General features: G+C 33.6%; 1 protein-coding gene across 5 annotated transcripts in view; it reads right to left on the bottom strand.

The window, feature by feature from the left end:
• Positions 1–21,694, bottom strand: part of AFG2A (AFG2 AAA ATPase homolog A) — a 343,140-nt gene that overhangs the window by 207,885 nt on the left and 113,561 nt on the right. For 2 of the 5 annotated variants that reach the window (XM_025874141.2, XM_025874139.2), the window contains exons 14-15: positions 21,416–21,542; positions 144–220 (exon numbers count right to left, since the gene is read on the bottom strand). The exons of 2 other annotated variants lie outside the window; for them this stretch is intronic. In XM_025874141.2, coding sequence (XP_025729926.1) covers positions 182–220; positions 21,416–21,542 — 166 coding nt within the window. In that variant the 3' untranslated portion in view covers positions 144–181. The remainder of the gene's footprint in view (positions 1–143; positions 221–21,415; positions 21,543–21,694) is intronic. One more of the 5 variants, XM_025874137.2, reaches the window with a different exon arrangement.

The raw sequence follows: 21,694 nt of genomic DNA, 5'->3' as shown, positions 1-21,694 counted from the left end.
TACTATTTATCATTTTCCCAGACAAATCCATGGAGACAGGCTGCTGATAGGATAGGAGAAAAACAACAAAAACAAATACAGTGCTTTGGCCTGGAACTGAATTGTATTATCTGTGCTGTCAGCTAGAGTCTTTGCTCACTTACCCAGACAATCTCCACAGGGATTAAAACTTCCCTCTGCATTAGTGATAGCCTTTAGTACACTGCAGCCTCATGTCCAGTTTAAAAAAAAAAAAATCTGTTATAAACAGTTTTTTATAGCTTGCAAAATCCTCACCAGTTCAACCTTTGGGGAGAGTGATTATGCTGATAAATCAAATAGGTATATCATAATTAAATTGCTAATCACCTGGATATCAGTTTTAGTTTCCATATATAACTCCTCACAACCCCCAACTTTGGGCCTGATTTGAATACTTACAGTGATGGGTATACTGCTAATTCAAGTTATTTTGGAGGACATTTTTTTTTTTAATAAAAAAAGGTTGTAAGAATTTTGATTCTGCATGAAGGTCTAAGGATAGAATTATAGTCACAAAGAACAACAACAATAAGAAAAATCTCAGAAGATTCTGTAAACCAAACAAGACCAGTTAGAACCAGCTTCTTCATCAAGCAGTGAATGTCTGAACTATCCAGGAAGGTGATTATCTATTTTTTTCTGAAAGATTTCTGCTAATACGGATTTTATAACTTTCTGTGGTTCTCAACCTGACGATTCTTCTCCCCAGCCCACCCCCGCCCCCGCCATTTGGTAGTATCAGAAGACATTTTTGGTTGTGGCAAATGGATTGATGATATTGGCCGCCAGTAGGTAGAGGCCACAGATGCTGCTGAACACCCTATTATAATGTACAGGAGAGTTCCGACAACAAAGTATTAACCAGCCCCAAAGTCAGTAGGGTTGAAGTTGAGAAACCCTGCTCTCAAGCATGGATTTTTATCTTGATGGGAGTTTTTCCAAATGAATAGCCCCACTGATGTTTACAATGTTTTATAGGGAGAGTTTATTTGTTTGAGTTACTAATAAGAGAAAAAAGAGGCTTTAGACATTGACTGGGGGATTTATGAACATGGTAAACACAAACATTCTTTGAAAAATATTCATGGAGACATATGCTGATCTCATGATACAAAGAAATGGAAAACAGTACGATTTCATCATAGAAGGATGTGAGAAACTTTATATTTTTTTTACCTTCACAAATATTAAAGGAAAGTTCTACTTTATAGGAGATGGGGTTATACAGAATTATTTCTATATTGGTGAATTAAATCACTTAATAAAAAAGTAATCACAATATGTAAAATTAATTATTTTGGTAAAATATTCAGTAACCTGAAGCTCTGAATTCATTTCTTAGATGTGACTGTTGGTAATTTATTTACTGTCTAAGCTTCAGTTAACACATCCAGGAAGTCAGGTGTTGTTTTAAACTTGTCAGATGGGTGTTTATTAATTTCTGTTTGGTAACTTGTATTGACACTAAATTTTGTTGTTGTTTTTTTTTTTTTAGATGAATTAAAAGAATTGTCCAGTCCTTAATTGATTGCTGGGCCTCAGTGTAAGGAATAGGCATGCCCTTGTTCATTTCTCAAGTGGAGTTCAACAGTGCTTCCATTCATTTTGATATTGTCTACTCAATCATAATAATTTGCAGTAGAAAGAAGTATATGTAACCCCACATGTATAAACACAAACACACCTAGTAACTTAGTAGTGGTAGGGAAGTTAGAGACTGACAGAAAGTGTTTGTTTACATTGCCTTCCAGAGATTTGGGATTTGGGAACCTGACCTGGGATCCAGGGCATGCCCATAACAACCATTGAGGTTCAGGGAGGTAGTACATGGGGTAGAATATATAGCTTCTAAAGAGATTTAATAATAATCCATCCATTGTGCTAAAACAAAAACAGACATTGGAGACTAAATGTAAGTGATATTCTTAAACCTACTATATTAAAAAAAAATTGCAGTTGATCTTATTTTTTAAATAATCATGTTATCTGCCACACCACCCACACCCCATTAATGAACTGAATGCATGCTGTTGAAAAAGTCATGCTTTTTGTAAAGGAGAGGGTGGGAAAAAAAATGCAGCTTGAAGTAAAAAATCACAGCCAATCATTTTACCTTTGTTTACGTGTTTAAGAAGTTGTCTCTTTGGTGGAGACAGACAGGAAATCTGTATTCTATCACCACCAAAAGTCCTCTTGGGTTTTTTGTTTTGTTTTGTTTTTTAAGTAAATAAACCAGCCATAGTTATGTTAGTATAGAAGAAAATTCAGAGAAGAAATTGGATCTCAGCTAGAGATGAAAAATGTAAAGTTTATTGATGAGAGACTGTAATGTATAAAACTAGTTGTTCCGCTAACAGAAAGCAAAGGAATAAATTTCATTGTTATTCTGTATATTCTTTTAGTTATTATTTTTTTCATTTCTAAAGAATATTTTGTTTAGGTGATACTTTGAATAGGTAGTATATATTTAAATGCTTTAAAGATCAAATCTGTAGAAAGATATACATAGGGATACCTTACTCCCACTTCTGTATCTCATTCTTGTCTCCTTTACCTCATTTTTATCAGTTTCTTTTTTCTTCTAATGTTTTTAATACAAGCAAATATGTATATTTATTTATTGTTTCCAATACTCATATTCCCCAAAAATATAAGATAGAGGAAACTATGCATATGCTGTCAAGTGCTTTGCTTTTTTCACTTAGCACCATATATTAGAGATCTTTCTTTCTCAGTACATGGCTATTTCCTTCATCATTTTGTAGGCTGCATAAACGCAGAACTACATACAAACAGTACCCTATCAATGGACACTTGGACTGTTGCCAGTCTTTTGCCATTACTAACAACCTTGTTTAAGCGTTATTTTGTAGTTGTGTGGGTTTGTCAGAAAGTGAGAGTACTGTGTTAAAGGGTAAATGCTTTTGTATTTTTGGTATTATTTCCTTCTACAGTGGTTCTACCATTTCACTGTTTCACTGGTAATTTTTAATGTGTCAAGATTTGCGGGTTGGTAATTTCCAGGTAACTACTGGTTGGTAACCAATAGTTAATTGAAAAAATCAAAAGAGAAATTATTAAAATATTTTAGGTAAAGTCTGATTTTTCCTTAACATAGACATTTAAATATGCGTTAATTTGTTATTTATTTCAGGGCAAATGTGTTTCTTTGAGAATAATCCACTGATTGAAGTTCCATGATATCCCTTTTCTAAACCTCACTGTATTGATTTCAGTGTTTGACTTTTATATAGTGAGAATTTAAGGCACTCTGAGTTTCCCCATTCTTTTACAGATGTTCTGCTTTACCAAAATAGTTATTTTATTCACCTTTATTGAATTTTCCTAAGCATTTGCCTTGGTTTTTACAGAAATAGTCATGTTCTTGTAACAGTCATATTTTAATGGTTTATATAATATTTATTTACATCACATTATTTTAATGTCACGTAGTTGTTAAGCTGTAATTTCTGAATCATGATTTCATAATCGTTTTTATTTACTGATGTATCATTGTGCTTATTAATCTCCTGGCCGTATTAAGTGCTCAGTAAAACTTATTGAATAGAAGAGAGGCAGGAAAGAGATAGTGTGGGAACAGACTCAACTGACTTTTGCTATGCACCCAGAACAAGAGAGCAAAGGTTTGGGGAGGAGGAGGAAGTGGGGGCATAGCAGAGGTAATCTTACTGGCCAGTGATTGTACCATGGCAGGTACAATCATGTGTTGAAAAATTAAGACTTTTACAATACTTCTTCCATAAAGAAATTGAAAGGGTGGTGGCCTAAAGGAAGCCTTAATTCTAAGTTCTAACTCATTTACTTAGCATAAGTGTCAGACTGGGCTAGACATCTTTGTATTATATTCTTGCCCAGCCAGCAGCTTATTTTTTAAAAAGATACTGGGACTAGTTGAGTATTTTCTAAATTTTATTTTTCCCCATCCATCATCCATGAATTTCCCATATTCATATGTCACTTTACTACTATTTACTTTATATTTTTCTTCAATTAATATTTTAAACACTTAGATAAATTTAATGAATAAGGATAATTTATGTCTCCCAAAAGGGATACTTGCCATAAATAAAAACAACAGTAAAAAGTAAATACAATGAAAACAAAACAGTGCTATTAAATGAAAGTTGTGTGATCTTTGCAGATGGCTCTGAGTGAAACAAGATTAGCAAAGTGTTATGTGCCCCCCACATATACCAAAAAAAAAAAAAAAAGTACCACAGAGTACAAGATCAAAGATAAGGCAGAAAGGGTAAATGTTAATAGTAGGTGAATTCGAGTAAAGGTTATGTAGGGGTTCTTTATACTCTTACTATTCTTAAAACTTTAATGTGAATTTGAAATAATCTCTAAATAAGAAATTTAATATATACACTGGAATATTACTCAGCCATCAAAAATGAAGTCTTGCCATTTGCAATGATGTGGATGGAACTAGAAGGTATTATAAGTCAATCAGAGAAAGGCAATTAGCGTATGGTTTTGCTCATATGTGGAATTTAAGAAACAAAACAGAGGAGCGTAGAAGAAGGGAGGGAAAAACAAAACAAGACATAATCAGAGAGGGAGACAAACCGTAAGAGCCTCTTTACCATAGGAAACAAACTGAGGGTTGTTTGTGGGTAACAGGGTGATGGGCATTAAGGAGGGCACGTGATGTAATGAGCACTGGCTATTTTATACAACTGATGCTGAAACTAATAATACATTATATGTTAATTAATTGAGTTTAAATTTTTAAAAATGCAAAAAATAAATTGATAATGCAGGTAAAAAAATGACAAATAAATTTGGATAACGCCAAAAAAATGATCCTGTGAATATTGGAAAATTAAAAAGGGAATAAAATTTTAATGTTAGGGATTCCACTCTTCCAGAAATAGCATGCTAGATCCCTCAGGTCCTTTCTGGTTCTTATGTTCAATGACACAGTATACCTTGTATTAAGGCAGCATAATTAAAGCTACGTGCACTCCCAATTCAGTATTTCAATGAGTAACATTATGGAAGCCCAGAATGAGGAAAGGCTGTTGATTAGGTGAGATAGCCTGAGTGGGTTGAAGTAGAAGTGGCTTAGGAAGAAAACCCTGGACTGTTTCAGTTGTGAGAAAGAAATACTATGTAAGAAAGTTTTTAAGAGGATTCAGAGAGCTTCTGACTCACACACAATTTATTAAGTTTTTAATTTATTTTCAACAATAGTGCTCCTGCTATATTTGATTTCTAATAATAAGAGACTCTAAGAACTTTGGGTATGGATATATTTCTGTAAAATACTACTACCATCATTAATTGAGGATTTTTTATGTGCTGATACTGTTCTAAGTTCTTTATATAGATCAGCCCACTCATTTAGTTCTTATAGCAATCATATGAGGTTATAAGGTACTCTTGATTCCTTCTATAGATAAAGAAATTGAGGCACAGGGCTTAAATAATTAGATCAAATTTATATTACAGGTAAGTGATGGAACCATACTGTCTGACTTGAAAGTCCAGGGCTTTAACTTTTCTTCTCTACCATGTATATTTTTATAGTGTGTGTGTGTGTGTGTGTGTGTGTGTGTGTTTTATCATAATTAGGGACTTCTGCCTTTTAGTTTCCAGTTGTTACTGTGTCTTATTTTGTTCTATTGTTATGCTTTCAATTACTTTATTTCTTTATGCATATTAAGTATAGTCATTTTATATTCAGCTTCAAAAAAATTTCCAGTATATTCAGTCTTTGTACATGTGATTCTTTGTCTTGAAATAACTGGTTCTTTGATTATGTCCTCTGTTTTGTGTGTGTGTGTGTGTGTCAGGTTTTTTTTTTTTAAGATTTATTTTTAGAGAGAGAAAAATAAACTTATGGGACTACATCAAAATAAAAAGCTTCTGCACAGCGAAGGAAACAATCAACAAAACTAAAGACAACTGACTGAATGGGAGAAGAGATTTGCAAATGACATATTCAGTAATGGGTTTGTATCCAAAATACATAAAGAGGTTATACAGTTCAACACTCAAAAAACAAATAATCCAATTAAAATGGGCAGAAGACATGAATAGACATTTCTCCAAAGAAGACATCCAGATGGCCAACAGACACATGAAAAGAAGCTCAACATCATTAATCATCAGGGAAATAGAAATCAAAACCATAATGAGGCATCACCTCACACCTGTCAGAATGGTTAAAATAGAAAACACAAGAAACAACAGGTGTTGGTGAGGATGTGGAGAAAAAGGAACCCTCTTACACTCTTGGTGGGAACGCAACCTAGTGCAGCCACTGTGGAAGAGTATGGAGGTTCCTCAAAAAATTAAAAACAGAATTACCTTATGATCCACTAATCCCACTACAGGGTATGTACCCAAAGAACACAAAAACACTGATTCAAAAAGATATATGCACTCCTATGTTTACCGCAGTATTATCTACAATAGCCAAATTACAGAAGCAACTCAAGTATCCCACTGATTGATGAATGGATAACAAAGATTGTGTACACACACACACACACACACACACACACACACACACACACACAGGAATATTATTTAGCCCCAAAAAAGAATGAAATCTTGCCATTTGCAACAACATGGATCTAGAGGCTGTAATGCTAAATGAAATAAGTCAGTCAGAGAAAGACAAATACCATATGACCTCACTCATATGTGGAACTTAAGAAACAAGACAAATGAACAAAGGAGACAAAAGAGAGAGACAAACCAAACCAAGAAACACTCTTAACTATAGAGAACAAACTGATGGTTACCAGAGGGAGGTGGGTGGGAGAATGCATGAAATAGGTGAAGGGGATTAAGAGTACATTTATCATGATAAGCACTGAGTAATGTATAGAATTGATGAATCACTATATTATACACCTGAAACTAATACAACACTGTATGTTACCTATACTGGAATTAAAATAAAATTTAAAAAAAGTAAATAAACAATAAAACAATGGTAAAAAATTTAAAAAACAACTATATAGTGTAAATGTTATAAAATGTAAAATTTTTAAACAAATACAGATATAGAATATAGTCATGTGGTAGCACATTATGACAATGCATGAGAAATGGACATGCTATAGGATAAAAAATAAGGTATTTAGAGGAACAGGAAGCCCTGCCTTGCAATACTGCCTTTATGACTTAGTTCTTGAACCATGGCAAGTCATTTAATCTCTCTAAATATCAATTTCCTGATCTTCAAATTGTAAACAGAAATATTGCTTTGCAGGGTCATTAGAATTACAGATGATGTATGCCTGCCTAATTAAAAGTGGTGATAATTGTTATCAGCTATATTTCTGGATTTTGGATTCCCTGCATGTATTCAATTTTGTATTTTTTTCCTTTAATACAATACCAATGAAACATCCTACAGTTAAATGCATAAGGCATATAATATTAATATATTCATATTTATATAGATAGATCTATCTATAATATTCAATATACACATTACAGCTTTGTTTGTACTACATTTTTACTTCTTTGTTTTCCATGAACAAAATCCTTGTTGCTTATGAGAACATTTGGCTTTTCTCACTGGACGCTGGTTTAGGTCACAAATGTGGATGTGAAATATCAACATAAGGAAACGTGGCTGCAGAACACTCTTCTTCTTACCCATTCTGCAAACTGTGTAGGCAGAGCAATCAACTATCACCAAAATATGCTCATGAATATAACTAAAAGAAAAAAGTTTCACGAGAAATTATTTTTAATTATTTTAATGGTGATTAAGCGTGCTCTCACATTACTTCCACAAGGCCATCAGAGTAGTTAACATAAGCTTTGATCTTGGTGTGTATTTTTCTATTCAATAAATATATTACTGAACTATCCAAAACATCTTTTACTAAATATTTATCACTCCCAAGAAAAATCTACATAAACAGTATATTACTGGTGATAAAATGAGGAGGTAATAAAGTAAGAAATACTAGTTTTCTCAATGAAGAACATATAAAACAAGTTAAAGAGATATACGAGTTAGCTCAGCAAATTATTTTCATTTCAAATCACCAAAATTATAGCTGACATGAAAAAGCTGGTATTTTCCAAATACACAAATAAAGCTAATAAGAATATGTAAGCCAGGTCTCCATACTAACTGCTTACTATGAGTTCTAGGCACTTGGATAAATCAGTAAATAAAAATCCTTGCCCTTATGAAGCTTACATGCGGAGAGAGACAATAATAAATGCTATAATTACGTAAACTGTATGGTAATAAATCTATAGAAAAAACAGCGGAGTAGTATAAAAGGGGATCAGAAGAACCAGAGAGAGAAAAGGAGCTGGAGAATCTGTAGCATCAGATAACTAATAGGGTCACTGCCCAAGAGGTGGAGTATTATTCTTGGTTCAGACAAATGAGATCTGTCTTATGAGCATTTCCCAGTTCTTAGAATTCCTAGCATTTTGTAACCTGTGTTATAATTGTTAATAAAAAAGAAAGTCAAACATTTTTGTAGGACATGTTTCTTTTTGCCTCTCCATCACCTAGGACATTGGCTGGCACATAGCAGGTGCCCAATAAATATTTGGTGGATGACTCATTCTAAGCCAATAAACAGTTTATCTGAATAGTACTAATCCAAAATTTAGTTCAAGGGTTGGCAAACTTTTTCTCCTAGGGCCAGAGAGCAAATATTTTTATCTTGTTGGTTAAATGGTCTATACAACAATAGGTGTGGCTATGTTCCAATAAAACTTTATTTACAAAAACAGGCAGAGAGCACAGAAGTTTTCTAATCTCTGCTTAGTTTATTCTGTATCTATCTAATTGCTTTAAATCTTCTGTTAAGTTTTCCTAGATATATAAAAGTAAATTTATTATTTGCTAATGTTTACTTTTTCAATTCTAATCAACTAAATCGAGTAAACAAAACATAACTACAACAACAACAACACACACAAACTCCAGTTCTCCTTCCTTCTCTCCTTTCCCTCTTTCATTTTCTCCCTTTTTGCTTGTTAAGTGAAAACTGATAACTTCACTTAAACTGTGAATAAAGCTACCACACTGCCTGATGGTATACCATAGTTTTTATGAGAGAGAACACATACAGAGGCCTACCAGTCATCTGATATACAATGCAAATGTCAGAGATGGAAGTCAAGTTTATAAATACAAAGCAAAAGCTGATCAAAATATTAAATATACAATCAATTCAAAGACATTAAGTCCATCACAGAATTTAAGAATTTATTTAGTTTAGTGGTTTAAAGTATGAGTTCTGAAATTAAACTGCTTGGATTTGTTACACTGCCAGCTCCACTGAATTAGGCCATTTACTAAATCTTTCCAAGTAACAGTTCCTCAGCAGTAATGACCTATGACTACCTCATAGGATACTACTTTTAATAAAATATGAGCCTTCTACTTGGCCTTTGAAAAAACACATCTATATTTCATCAAGAGGAAGCAAATACATCATTAAGCCTGAAAATATGGAATTAATGAAGAACTCCTGAATATCCAAAAGTATCCTAAGTGTGCTTCTCAAACATTAATATTCAATTTTCTTCACCTTTCTACTTCGATAAAATATACTGTCTCTTGCTTTTATCTTAAAATATGCTTTTTTTGGTACTTCAGTTAAAAAAAAAAAAAGAAGCTTCAGAATCAAGATTTCCAAAAGGCACTAGTATTATAATTGGCTTAGCATTTTTTCCATAACAAAACATACTTCTGAATAAGTCTGTCATCAAACATAACCTTCAGGCCATAGATTTTACTGGCTTAATAGATTGAAAAGCTGCTAAAAGGTAAACACTATTACTTGATATGCAACATAATGATCCAAAGCACTTGTTTGGTTCACATGCACTGTCCCTTCCAGGAGACAGAAGTATAATCTAGCACAGGAAAGGGGGGGTGGATAAAAGTATATTTTAATAATTTTAGCTATATTTTATTAGAATAAGAACCAGACTGGAAACTGTCCTTAATATATGCATAACAAACTGACTTTTGTTACTGAATAACTTCTCTAGAAGATTTATTTGTAAAATCTCTAGTTTGCCAGCCAAATTCTCTAAGAATCTTTAGCACTAAAATTCTACCTCCTTCTGCACTGAAAGCTGGGTAGCAATGCTTGAAAGCACAATCTTTGCTAGGGTAGTTCTGAGTCTACTACTAAGGCAGTGACAAAGAGGTCTGTGTAAATGGGTTATCAAAAGATAAGCAAAGGCTGGGAAAGAGCTGAGATGCAAAATGCTTTACCTCCAAGTGAAGAGAAACTGTTGCTGAAGCAGAGCTGACATTTTCCTTTGCATTTACAATTAAAAAGGTTTTTTTTCAAGTGTGTTTAATCGTCAGGTTTATTGAGGTATGTTTTACATACTGTAAAATTCACCAAGTTTAGTTTTATAGTTAGAAGAGTTTTGGGTCAAACACATGTAGTCCTTTAATCACCACCACAACCAAAATGTAGAATATTTCCATCATCCCCAAAAGTTTCCTCATGGCACTTTGTGGTCAATACCTTCCCCCCAACTCCCGGATCTGATTTCTGTCCCTGTGGTCCTGCCTCCTCCAGACTGTCGCATAAATAGAATCAGTCAGCATATTCTGTGACCTTTTGTGTTTGGCTTCTTTCACCTGGCATAATGCTTTTAAAATTCTTTCATCTTACTGCATATATTAGAAATGTATTTCTTTTTTTATGGCTAAGTGCCATTTCATTGTATGAACATAACAGAATTTCTTTATCCATTCATCAGTTGATAGACAGATATTTGGGGCTGTTTAGTGATTATGAATAAAGCTGCTATAAACATTTACTTACAGGTCTTTGTGTAGACAAATGTTTTCATTTCTTTTGGATAAATACCTAGGAGTAGAACTGCTACATATTTAAGTGTACATTTAACTATATAGTAAACTTTTTATTAAAAAAGATTGATAAGTTCACTTAAACTTTGAAAAAAAAAAAGCTACTGCACTGGCTGATGGTATACCATAGTTTTTACAAGAGAGAACATACACAGCACTACTAATATTACACAATTTATTGAGCTAAGGAATACAATGGCACTGTGTAAAATACATATGCTTATAACTGACTAGAATCAGAGATGATAAGCATATCGCTCAGCACACAAGGGCCGAGTATATACCTAATGATTGCTAGTTCCCTCTCTGCTGTTCAACTTTCCCTTTTCTCAATGTTCCTACCTCACCCCAACCCAAACTTACATAAACCTACACTTAATATTAAATCACAATTTGTTAAATAAATTATATACAGTAGGACACACACACACAAATTTCAACTATTATTTTTTTAAAGCAAAGCCAGTTCCACTCATTTCCTTAAGCCACTCATCCTCCGGATGGAGGAGGGGAAGCCTCTAAAGGGAGCAGATGCAGCACTCAGAAAACATTTCAGGTAAGTATCACCACCTTGTGTCCAAACAAAGTAACTGCAATACCAAATTCACGCAGCCCAACACATAATAGAGACCAGAGGCTATTAGATTGAAGATCCATTTTTTTCCAAATCTACGGTGAATGTATATGCCAGTACAATATTGCAAACAAGGTGTAGACTGTGCATGTTTTATGATAATAATGCTTCAAAATTTGCCTGTATTTCTTATTAGATCATACATATCCTAAAGAAAAGAACTGAGGTTTCTTTTATTACGTACCTCTCTGATACTTTTGCATACCCCTTCCAAAAGTGCGCGCACACACACACACACACTCTCTCTCTCTCTCTCTCTCTCTCTCTGAATAGAATGCCAGGCACCAAAATGGCACAGTATTGTTAATACTCTCTATGCACTTAAAAAATAATCCCCAAATTAGCCCTTCTACAAATGACCTTAAACATTCAATACAGGGCTTCAGATTTAGTTTTTGGCTACACTGAACATCAAATATGAGATCCTAGGAGCATTAAAAATACATGTGAAGAAGCTTTTTCAAATTTAAAAGTGACTCAACTTTAAATAATCATATATTTAGACATTTCTGCTCTAACTCAAAATCATTTTTACATTCATTTGAAGTTTTAAAAAAACAGCATATTAAGTAGACCAAAACATTACAGATATTGTAAAACTGATCAGACATCTGTGAAAGGAGAAAATATGCAGCTCAACAAGTTTTCCTTTTTCTAAGAGTAATAAATTTTCAGTGAAAAAGTTAAGGTGTTCTTCAACTGTCAACCGAAGTTTTTATTACACAACAGCAGCCTTAAGGCTGATTTATGGCTTTTCCCCCTTTTCTGACAATCAAGTGGTTAAAAAGAAAAGTCATTTTTGCACACCTGGATATTTGCTTGCTTTATAACATGTTTGAAGAAAAGAACTTTTCAGCAACATGAAAGTTTGGGGAGGTGACACCTGAAAAAGCCTTAAAAAAAAAAAACTCAGAAATTTGTTTGGTAAATAGCATCCTTTTATGTAGCATTTGGAAAATCTATTATTATCTGTCTCTAAGTCACAACATAAGAGAATTTTGGGTCATTAATGACATATCCCAAATTATCTAGTACATTTTTGACAGGTTCAGAAATAGTTGTCCAGAGAGGCTAAATAATTTCAGAGGATACACAGTTTGTGAGCAACAGAGCTAGAATGAGAAACAAAGATCCCCAAATCTGTGTCTGTCTGCCTCATTTCTCCCATTGCTCATTTCTCGCTATCAATTTCAGGCCTTTCTATCACATTCTACATATAACATTCTAGTCCCTATCATCTTTGGCATCCATTACGTGTGCCAATCTCCTTTTCCTCTAGACTCATTTCTCCAGTTAAACTGCTTACATGATGCAAAGGCCCCTCTCCAATGCTATGCATACTCCAAAAACTCATCTAGAAATGCTAAGGTTTGGGAAGGCCTGAGGCCAAAACACTATAAACAAAATGTTTAAAGAAGAAAATCACACAACTCCTCATACAATACAATACCTGTAGTATCACAGATTCATGAAACTGCAGCTGTAAAAGTGGAAGTGATGAGGGCATTAACTACATATTTCAGCACCGTTTTAAAGCTAAAAAAGTACTTTTAAATAATTTCATTTCTAAATTTCATTGAATATAATTTAAGTCTTATCTTGTCTATTTTCATTGGAGAAAACAGAAAGCATTTCAGAATATGTATTCTTAAGGTAAATTAGGTGAATTTTACTTTCTTAAATTATGTAGGTTAAACTATTTTTCAAAAAGTCAGAAAGCTACAGAATACAGAAATTCTTCTTGATAATTAAGATATATAATGCCTCTACTATTAATACATATAAGACACACATAGGGAATGGCAGAAAAAGAATCCCACAAATGACAAATCAGAAAGATCTGATCTAATATGATAAATTCTGTAAGAGTTAATTCCTCTACTTCTAAGGATGAAAGCCCTAGCAGCTGGCTAGCAGAAACTATTGGGAAACCACTTGGACTTAAGGAAAAACAAATCTCTGGGAAGCATATGAAAAGTAGGAAAAGCTCAGAGGAGCTGAAATTGAAGGAAGACCTCTAGATCTAATCGCACTGTGGCTCAACTTCTAAGACTTAAATCAAATTAATAACACAAGCCCAAGGCGGGGAAGCTATAACTTAGCAGAAGATTCTGAGGAAAGACTTGGGCTTCTTGGTTTTGTTTTTGTTTTGTTCTTGATGACTTTAAATTCAACAGCAGTCCACAGTGTGATTCAGCTGGCAAATAAACTAACACAATCCTGCAATCCATTAGCAGAAGACATGGTATTCAGATTAAAGGCATCAGACTACAACCTATTACAGTATATTCATCTGTGGATGCCATAATTTCAGAGAGAAAGGAACAAATGGACAGCAGTTCAGAGGGGGAAAAAAAAAGGATAAGAATGCCAAAGACAAAATAAAACAAGATGTCAAGCCTAGAGAAGAGAAGACTAGTTGGCGAGATAGAATGTAAAGATAAAACACATAATAGTTTTCAAAAATAAAGAAGAACCATATTAGAAGAAGGATTAAAAACTGTACTTCCGGCTGGTATGTTGAAGCTTTGGGGAGACACACAGCAGCTGGTTCAGTAGAACAACAAAATTCCTAAAAATAGTCTGAGACAAAGATGTAGTAGTCTATTTCATGAGATAATAAATCTCCACTCTCCCATCAGTTTGGTGAGTAAGCAAAGGATGGAGAAGTGATGGGTAGAAATTTTACAATGTATCAGAAGGATAACTATACTATCAAAGCCTTCCAAGTTCTCTCCAATCTTGAAAAAATTAATTTCTTTCACAACCTGGGTGTCAAGGGCAATACGCACTGTTATTTGCACTTTCTCTAACAGAAGATTAAATGTACTCCTATTTGCGTGTTGAAATCAAATATTATTCCCCAAACATCTAAACATAGAATCTTAATTTCTTAAAATTTAAATATCTCAGCCTGAAAATTCCTATGATAATACTAAAAAGGACATTCAACTCACAATTATAAAAAAACTAAAAACCAATGAAACTTTAAGATTCAAGTGCCATGAAGAAATACAAGATTCATACAATTAAAAAACTGCATTTCTAGATTTATGGATTTTGGTGAGTCATTCAATTGAAAATAATAATTATTTAGTCCAAAAAAACATATTTTAAAAGGTTAAATATTAAAAGAACTCTCAAGATGGAATGTACTTGAAAGAACAAAACCTTCCTATTATTTATTTTAAGCCATTAATGCAATATATATGTTTTTAATGATTTTATTTATTATTTATTTAAGAGAGAGAGGGAGAGAGAGAGAGAATGAGCGGGCAGAGGGAGAGGGAGAAACAGGCTCCCAGCTAAGAGCGAGCCCAACACAGGACCCAATCCCAGGACCCTGGGATCATGACCTGAGCCAAAGGCAGATGTTTAAGCAACTGAGCCACCCAGGCGCCCTAGAAAATTAATGCAATATATTTAAACAATCTTTAGAAAAACGTTGTGACTCATCTATGAAGGACACACATTAAGAGACATTACTAAAACTTCTAAAAGCCTACAAGGACAGATCAATGGTCTGTAAATTTGTTCTGTAAAGATCCAAATGGTAAATAATTTAGGCTTTATGGGCCATAAATACTGTACAATACTGTAACTACTACAGTAGTACAAGTGAAGTCATAGACAATACATTAATAAATTAGGGTAACTGTATCCCAATAGTTTTACTTACTGAAATTTGAATTTCATCTCATTTTTACATCTCACAAAATAATTTTTCTTTTTCATATTTTTCAACCATTTAAATATATAAAAACCATTCTTAGATCACAAGAGGTACAAAAACAAGTAGTTGGCCAGTTTGCTGACCGCTGGGATAAACAGCCTTTACCGATTAGCATCTAAATGAGGTATGACCCATATATACATACAACATCTGACCCACTCCTCTTGTCATTTCTCCCAGTCATCCATCCCCAAAGCTGAAACCCTTAGAGCTGCTACCATAATAGGTATGGTGAAAACACTTAGAGCTTTAAAAAAACAAAACAAACACACAAACACCTATCGATAATGATAAAACCACTTCTGAGAGTCCTGTAAAATGAAGGTAAAGATGAAACTGGGAGATGAACTTGGAGGAGGCCTTCCAGGCCTGACCACATTGCAGTTCACCTTATAATCCCCAAGACTCTCCACATCATTTTAATAAACAATACTAAGGATTAATATTAATTGTTAATATTAATTAATATTAAGGATTGTCTGTTAGGTCAAGCAGCTTGTTTTTTAGTTCCAACTTAGCTGAGAACAGCAATATTAAAAGAATGGCACTTACAACTACAAAAGGTAAGGAGAAAAGCCATCCACAAACATACCTGTACTCTTCTAAAGGTATTTTTGGAACCCAAGTCACTTGAAAATTGGGAGCCACATATATTTAGCTTCTCATTTGCCAACATTTCTAAACATGCTAATTAAGTTTTTCCCATGTTACAAAGATATCCATAAAACCAACTTTTAATTTGCAATATTTAAGAAATAAAAATGTTATGTCATATTTAGCCCATCAAGCACATTTCCTCTTCCAGGAAAACTGGAAGGAAAATTAATGCCAGTTTATCATATCCATGAGCTAAACATACTAAGTTAGAAAATGATTCTGAACCCTGAATTATTGAATATTTCTATATAACTTCCAAAATTTTTCTCAATTGAACAATCTTTTCCATAGATAACTCAGAGCAGAATTTTCAAAATTCTACCAATTTACTATTATAAGAAAACTAGGTTGATAGGCTATATACTTTATAGTAGTAATAATTATTGAAAGCCTGTTATATACTAGGCATCAGTACTAAAAGTAACCAAATGACTAAATTAAAAAATATTCATAAAACTAAACTATTTTGAGGTTTTTTTAATGTCTGGGAAAGAAGACATGACCATTTCTTAATATTCAACACAAATGCATGAAATGCCATGGATTGGACATTATATTCTTCTAAAGTGGCTACATAATCAACAGCCTAACAGAGAACAATATAAACTCCTACAGCTTGGGCTCTTTGTTATTTGGGCATCAATAAAAATTCAGTTGTTTGCTATTCTAAATTCTCTCGATGCTGAGGAAATCCAGACCATCATCCATCTAAAGACAATGTGTCAACTTGACATTATACAATCTCATTAATCTTCTTCTATCCTTCACATCTTGTCATTCTTATGTAAAATGGACACTTGAGGATATGACTTCTCTTCCCTCACTTATCAGCTGAAGGAGAGGGTAAGGCATAAATGTCTATGGAGACTTCAGGATACCACCAGGAACCACACGCAATCACTTTACTTAGCCTAGTGTGCTACATCACAACTAATGTATTTGACATGTAAATATGAAATAGCAGGAAATAGAACAATGTGATTCTTGAGCTATTTGTCTTACTTCCTTTGCTGAATCACCAGAATCCCCAAGAAACTCTAGCTTTAGTTTCCCCAAACTACATGAAATTGAAATACTGTCCATAAAAGACAATAAATACACACAACACATGGGTCACACAATGATGTCAATTTCACTCCTCTGGCAGTCCAAGAATTCTCACCCTTTTGACATACTAACTTAAGGTCACCATGACATAGAGGTTGTGGGTTAACAGACAACAGGATGGTAAAGTATGCCAGCTAATTTACAAGGCCAAACACCCTAATTAAATTTAGCCAAAGTTATACCAAATGTATTACTTCTTTGACACTAGAACAGTCTTTTTTTTTAATTAAATTTTTAATTTAAAATCTCTACTTTTTAGCAGCACATGAAATTTAATTCTTCTGTCACCCATACTCTTCCTATCACAGTTTCCTCCAGACAAGGCAGGTGGTGGAAACTGTCTATTCATTTCATAACAGGAAGTTTTTTTGTTTTTGTATTGTCTCTTAAGATTGTTTTGTTTCTACCGGGACCTTCAGGACACATTTTGAACAAACACCATGTTATAATCACACATGCACTGAAACTTTTGTTTTATAGTAGTATTAAATAATATACAAATAATGCTCTAAAATAGTTCTTCAGAGGAAAAAATCTGCAAAGAAAAATGACTTTTGATATAGTATGTATCATATGAGTAGTAACAAAAGTACAATTAAGAAAAAAAATCCGGGGCACCTGGGTGGCTCAGTCAGTTAAGTGTCTGCCTTCGGCTCAGGTCATGATCCCAGCATCCTGGGATCGAGCCCTGCATCAGGCTGCCTGCTTCTCCCTCTCCCTCTGCCTGCCTGTCTACTTGTGATCTCTCTCTCTCTGTCAAATAAATAAATAAAATCTTAAAAAAAATCCATATTCCACACAAATATGGAATTCTACTTGAAACAGAAAAGAATTTTTTTTACAAAAATCACTGATTATTTAAAGTTTTGGGTTTTTGTTTTTTTTTTTTTTTGCACAATTACAGAATACAGTAGGCAGAACATTTAGACCCTGGTGCAATGTACTAAATTCAAAGTTGTACTTGAAAGCATAGCACATCATTTGATGATCTTGAAACCATTCTTACACCACTCAAAAATGCTTTTTCCCATTTACCAATTTTATGTTTTGCTACCAGGAATAATTTTATTATTTAATCCTTTACAAATTAAACATTATAAATTTTGAAAAATTTGAATACTAAATTAAAAACCTTTAGATCTCCCTGACCTAGTGAAAATAAGTCTTTGTATCTAGTTAGCAAATACTTTCAATATCTTAATTTAAATGTGCTCATCCAAAATTAGTTGGTTAAAAAAAGTTGGATTTCTAATATTCAAAAACTAATCAAAGTATGTGTGTAAATGCATATACATACAGACATACAAGCATACATATAAATATGGATATATACATATTGTATGTTTGCATATGTTTATACTTCTCTCTGAAACATCTTAAAGAGGTCAATAAATCAAGGTATTAACAGTGTGAATTAATATTGATACTTAAAACACTTATTTTGTACAATCACATTTTCAGAACTGATGAATTCAAGGTAACATTTTATAAAGGATAAAAAAACATGGCTAGAAGTTTGGCAAGATATTTCCCAAACTTCAATTTCTGAAACTCTGTGATGTTGAAGACTCACTTACGAGTTGCTGTTAATGAAACAGAGCATATGCCTTCCTAAGGCAAATATTATCACCAGGCAAGAAACAGGAAAACAATGCAAAATCTTTGAAATGTAAAAAAAAAAAAGAAAAACCACTTCTATCCCTTAAATCTCCTGTCTTTGGAAACAACTTCTGCCCAAAATCCAGTTAAGTATTTTTTCCAAGAGATCCAAGATATCCACAGACTAAACTTATCCTAAAGAGAATGGAAACTCTCTACAATCACCTTGGAGGTTTTGACTTTAGAAAGCTGAGCTTTTAAAAAAGGCCCCAAACCTTACAGTGGCCCAAGAATAACGTCTAATCTCTAGGTTAATCTTTAAAATTTCTAAAGGTCTCTTGTACCAGGTGTTGGTAAAAAACTAGGATAAATTAGATCTACTGTAAAACACAACTCAGTTTAGGTCTTACGGGGGGGGGGAAGTAAGCGAAACAGATTATAAATCAACAATTCCACTGAATTAAGTAACAAACCTATCAAGTGTTACACATATAAAGAACATGAAAAAATGTATCCTTTACAACAGGAGTTTAAATTTATTTATCCTTTTCTATTTTAAGAGAGATTATATGTATAATTTGAAGAAAGATATATTTGGACAAGGCAAGGCAAAGAAATGCAGCATCTGAGAAAACAGCAGATTCCACAGAACCAGAACATTTCAGAGGAGCTGGTTCAAAGTCAATTATATGACAGGCAAGGATAAGCTGGTCTCCCAGGAAGTCAGAAGTTGTTCTTAGGACTTGGAACAGAATTGAGAGTAGTGGGGGGAAGAAGCTGAAGAGCACTGTGGTAGGAAGACTTCTAGTAGAGTCACAAGATTCTGGTCCCCTAGTGGACTCACACCTTCTCCCAGTTATTCAATCAAATGCTAATTTAGGTGCTACTGTGAGGGGCTTTTGCAAATGTAATTAATTAAGGTCCTGAAACCACTAACTTGAAGGTGGAGAGATTTTCCTTTGTTGGGCCTAACCTGATTAGATGACACTAAAAGACACTGGGCTTTTCCTGGAAACATAATTTTAAAGCATAAGAGGGATAAAATATGATGGCAATTCTCACTGCTGTCTTTGAAGATGTTAGAGGCCATGTGGGGGTCTCTAGGAGCGACAGTAGCTCCCAGCTGACAGCCAGTAAGGAAATTTAGTCCTTAGGCCTACAATCACAAGAAATGAATTCTGACCCAATCATGTGAGATTAGAAAAGGAATACCAGCCCTGGGTAATACTTGGATGGGAAGAATACCAGCTCCTGACAATGATATAGTCCTGCCAACTCCCTGTTTTTAGCCTGTAGTGAGCCTCTGGAACAGACAACTCTGTCGTGCCGTTCCCAGATTTTGACTTACCTATAGAAATACTAATAAATGGGTGTTGTGTAAAACTGCTAAATTTGAGGTAATCTGTAACACAGCAAGAGAAAACTAATACAAGCACCAATCAAACTGAATCATATGGCTTGATTTAGATGAACCCAGAGAAGTTTATTGTAAACCCAAAAGCCCTATTTCAAGAAATGTATCTAACAGTGAAGACACACTCTATTAAGAAACCAAAGAAGACAACTATTAGATTAGGCATTGTAGAGAAGGAAACCAAAGAAATTTTAGAGCTCATTAGCCATGGGGTAACCAGGAGAAAATATCATAAAATATAATATATTCTTACCAGGAGTTTTTTTTTCTGGATTCAGCACCTTTATTTGTAAAACTGAAAGGTGGGATTAGGTAACTTCTAGGGTTCTTTTAGTACTTTCTATGATACTTGTTAAAATACAGTCCTACTATCTTTTTTTTTTTCCCCATAGACATCAAAGGTATCTGAGCATAGACCCAGATCCTGTAAGTGCTCAGAACACACCTTTCTTCTTAAAAAAATACTGTATCAGAAAGTGAACAATTTATTAAAGTCCAAAGCTTTCTCACCTGTATTTGACTCAAAGGTCTTTATCGCATAGTAAAATACCTAATTGAATGAAAGCAAAGCTTGCTTTCCACATAAAAGCTTCTTTCATATCTTTGCAAGGATTTTTTCTAAATCCCATTTTCAAAATTAAAAGTTGGTATATATATGCACAGGGAAGGAGAGAGGAGCTCATAAGGTCATTTATATGAGCAATAATGTGAACAGAAAAAAGAAAAATTAGTTCATGCTACAGGAGAAAATTTTTACTCTTAATTTAAATCCTTGCAAAAAATTGTACATTAGGTAGAAATTAGACATTTAAAATTTAGTGAATTCCCTTTATTAAACTCTGACCTAGGGAGAAAAAGTGGTAGCAATACCTTGAAAGGGTTAATTTTGCAACTGTATAGCTTAGTTTAATGCTACAGGCTAAGTAATTTCTTAGATAAAATCCATTGTCACTCTTATTCTAATCACTTTGAAACCAACTGCAGACAAAGAATTCTAAAAAGTTGTTAATAATAACTTCAGTCTAACTTGTCCTAAATATCCAGAAATTTACCTTAGTATGAATGAAAATGGGAAAAACTTCTCAAAAATAAATCAGATGACATAAACAAACAAAAAAAGAATTTCAGAACTTCAATTCTCCATCTGAAAGTCTGATGCAATGGGGGGGGGGAAATTCAAGGGGTTACAAAATAGTTTCATTAATACCAAACCATAAGCAATAAAAACATAGAAGCTTTACTGTTCTTTTCATTTCCTTTAAGATTTTCAGGATCCTCTAAATGAAAAAGTGATTACAAAGTAATTTGTAATTACTAAATGAAAAAAAGCTCACATAATCAAATAATCCAGTTCTGATTTTACAACACTCGTACTGCTTTCTTTCTTACCTTGTCTAGCCTATCTGGGCGGTTAGTAGCTGCCAAAATTGTCACATCCTTTAACTGTTCAATGCCATCCATTTCTGTTAAGAGCTGAGCCAGAACACGGTCAGCTACGTTCCCAGCACCTAAAGAACTGATTTTTAAAAAATATAGTTGTAAAACTCTTTACCTATCCCCAAGTACTTTATTACTTTTAAAAGACTGTGTACTCTATAACACGAAAAATTATGTCTGTTTCAAAATATAAAATGCTTGCTTCAGAATTCATTACTTGTTGAATTACCG

The sequence above is a fragment of the Callorhinus ursinus genome, unplaced genomic scaffold (genome assembly GCF_003265705.2).
Source record: "Callorhinus ursinus isolate GAN/ISIS: 27379988/994484 unplaced genomic scaffold, GSC_fseal_2.0 scaffold4, whole genome shotgun sequence".
Classification (NCBI taxonomy): Eukaryota; Metazoa; Chordata; class Mammalia; order Carnivora; family Otariidae; genus Callorhinus; species Callorhinus ursinus.
Note: the sequence above shows the minus strand (reverse complement) of the source record. Positions and strands in the feature narration are given on the sequence as shown.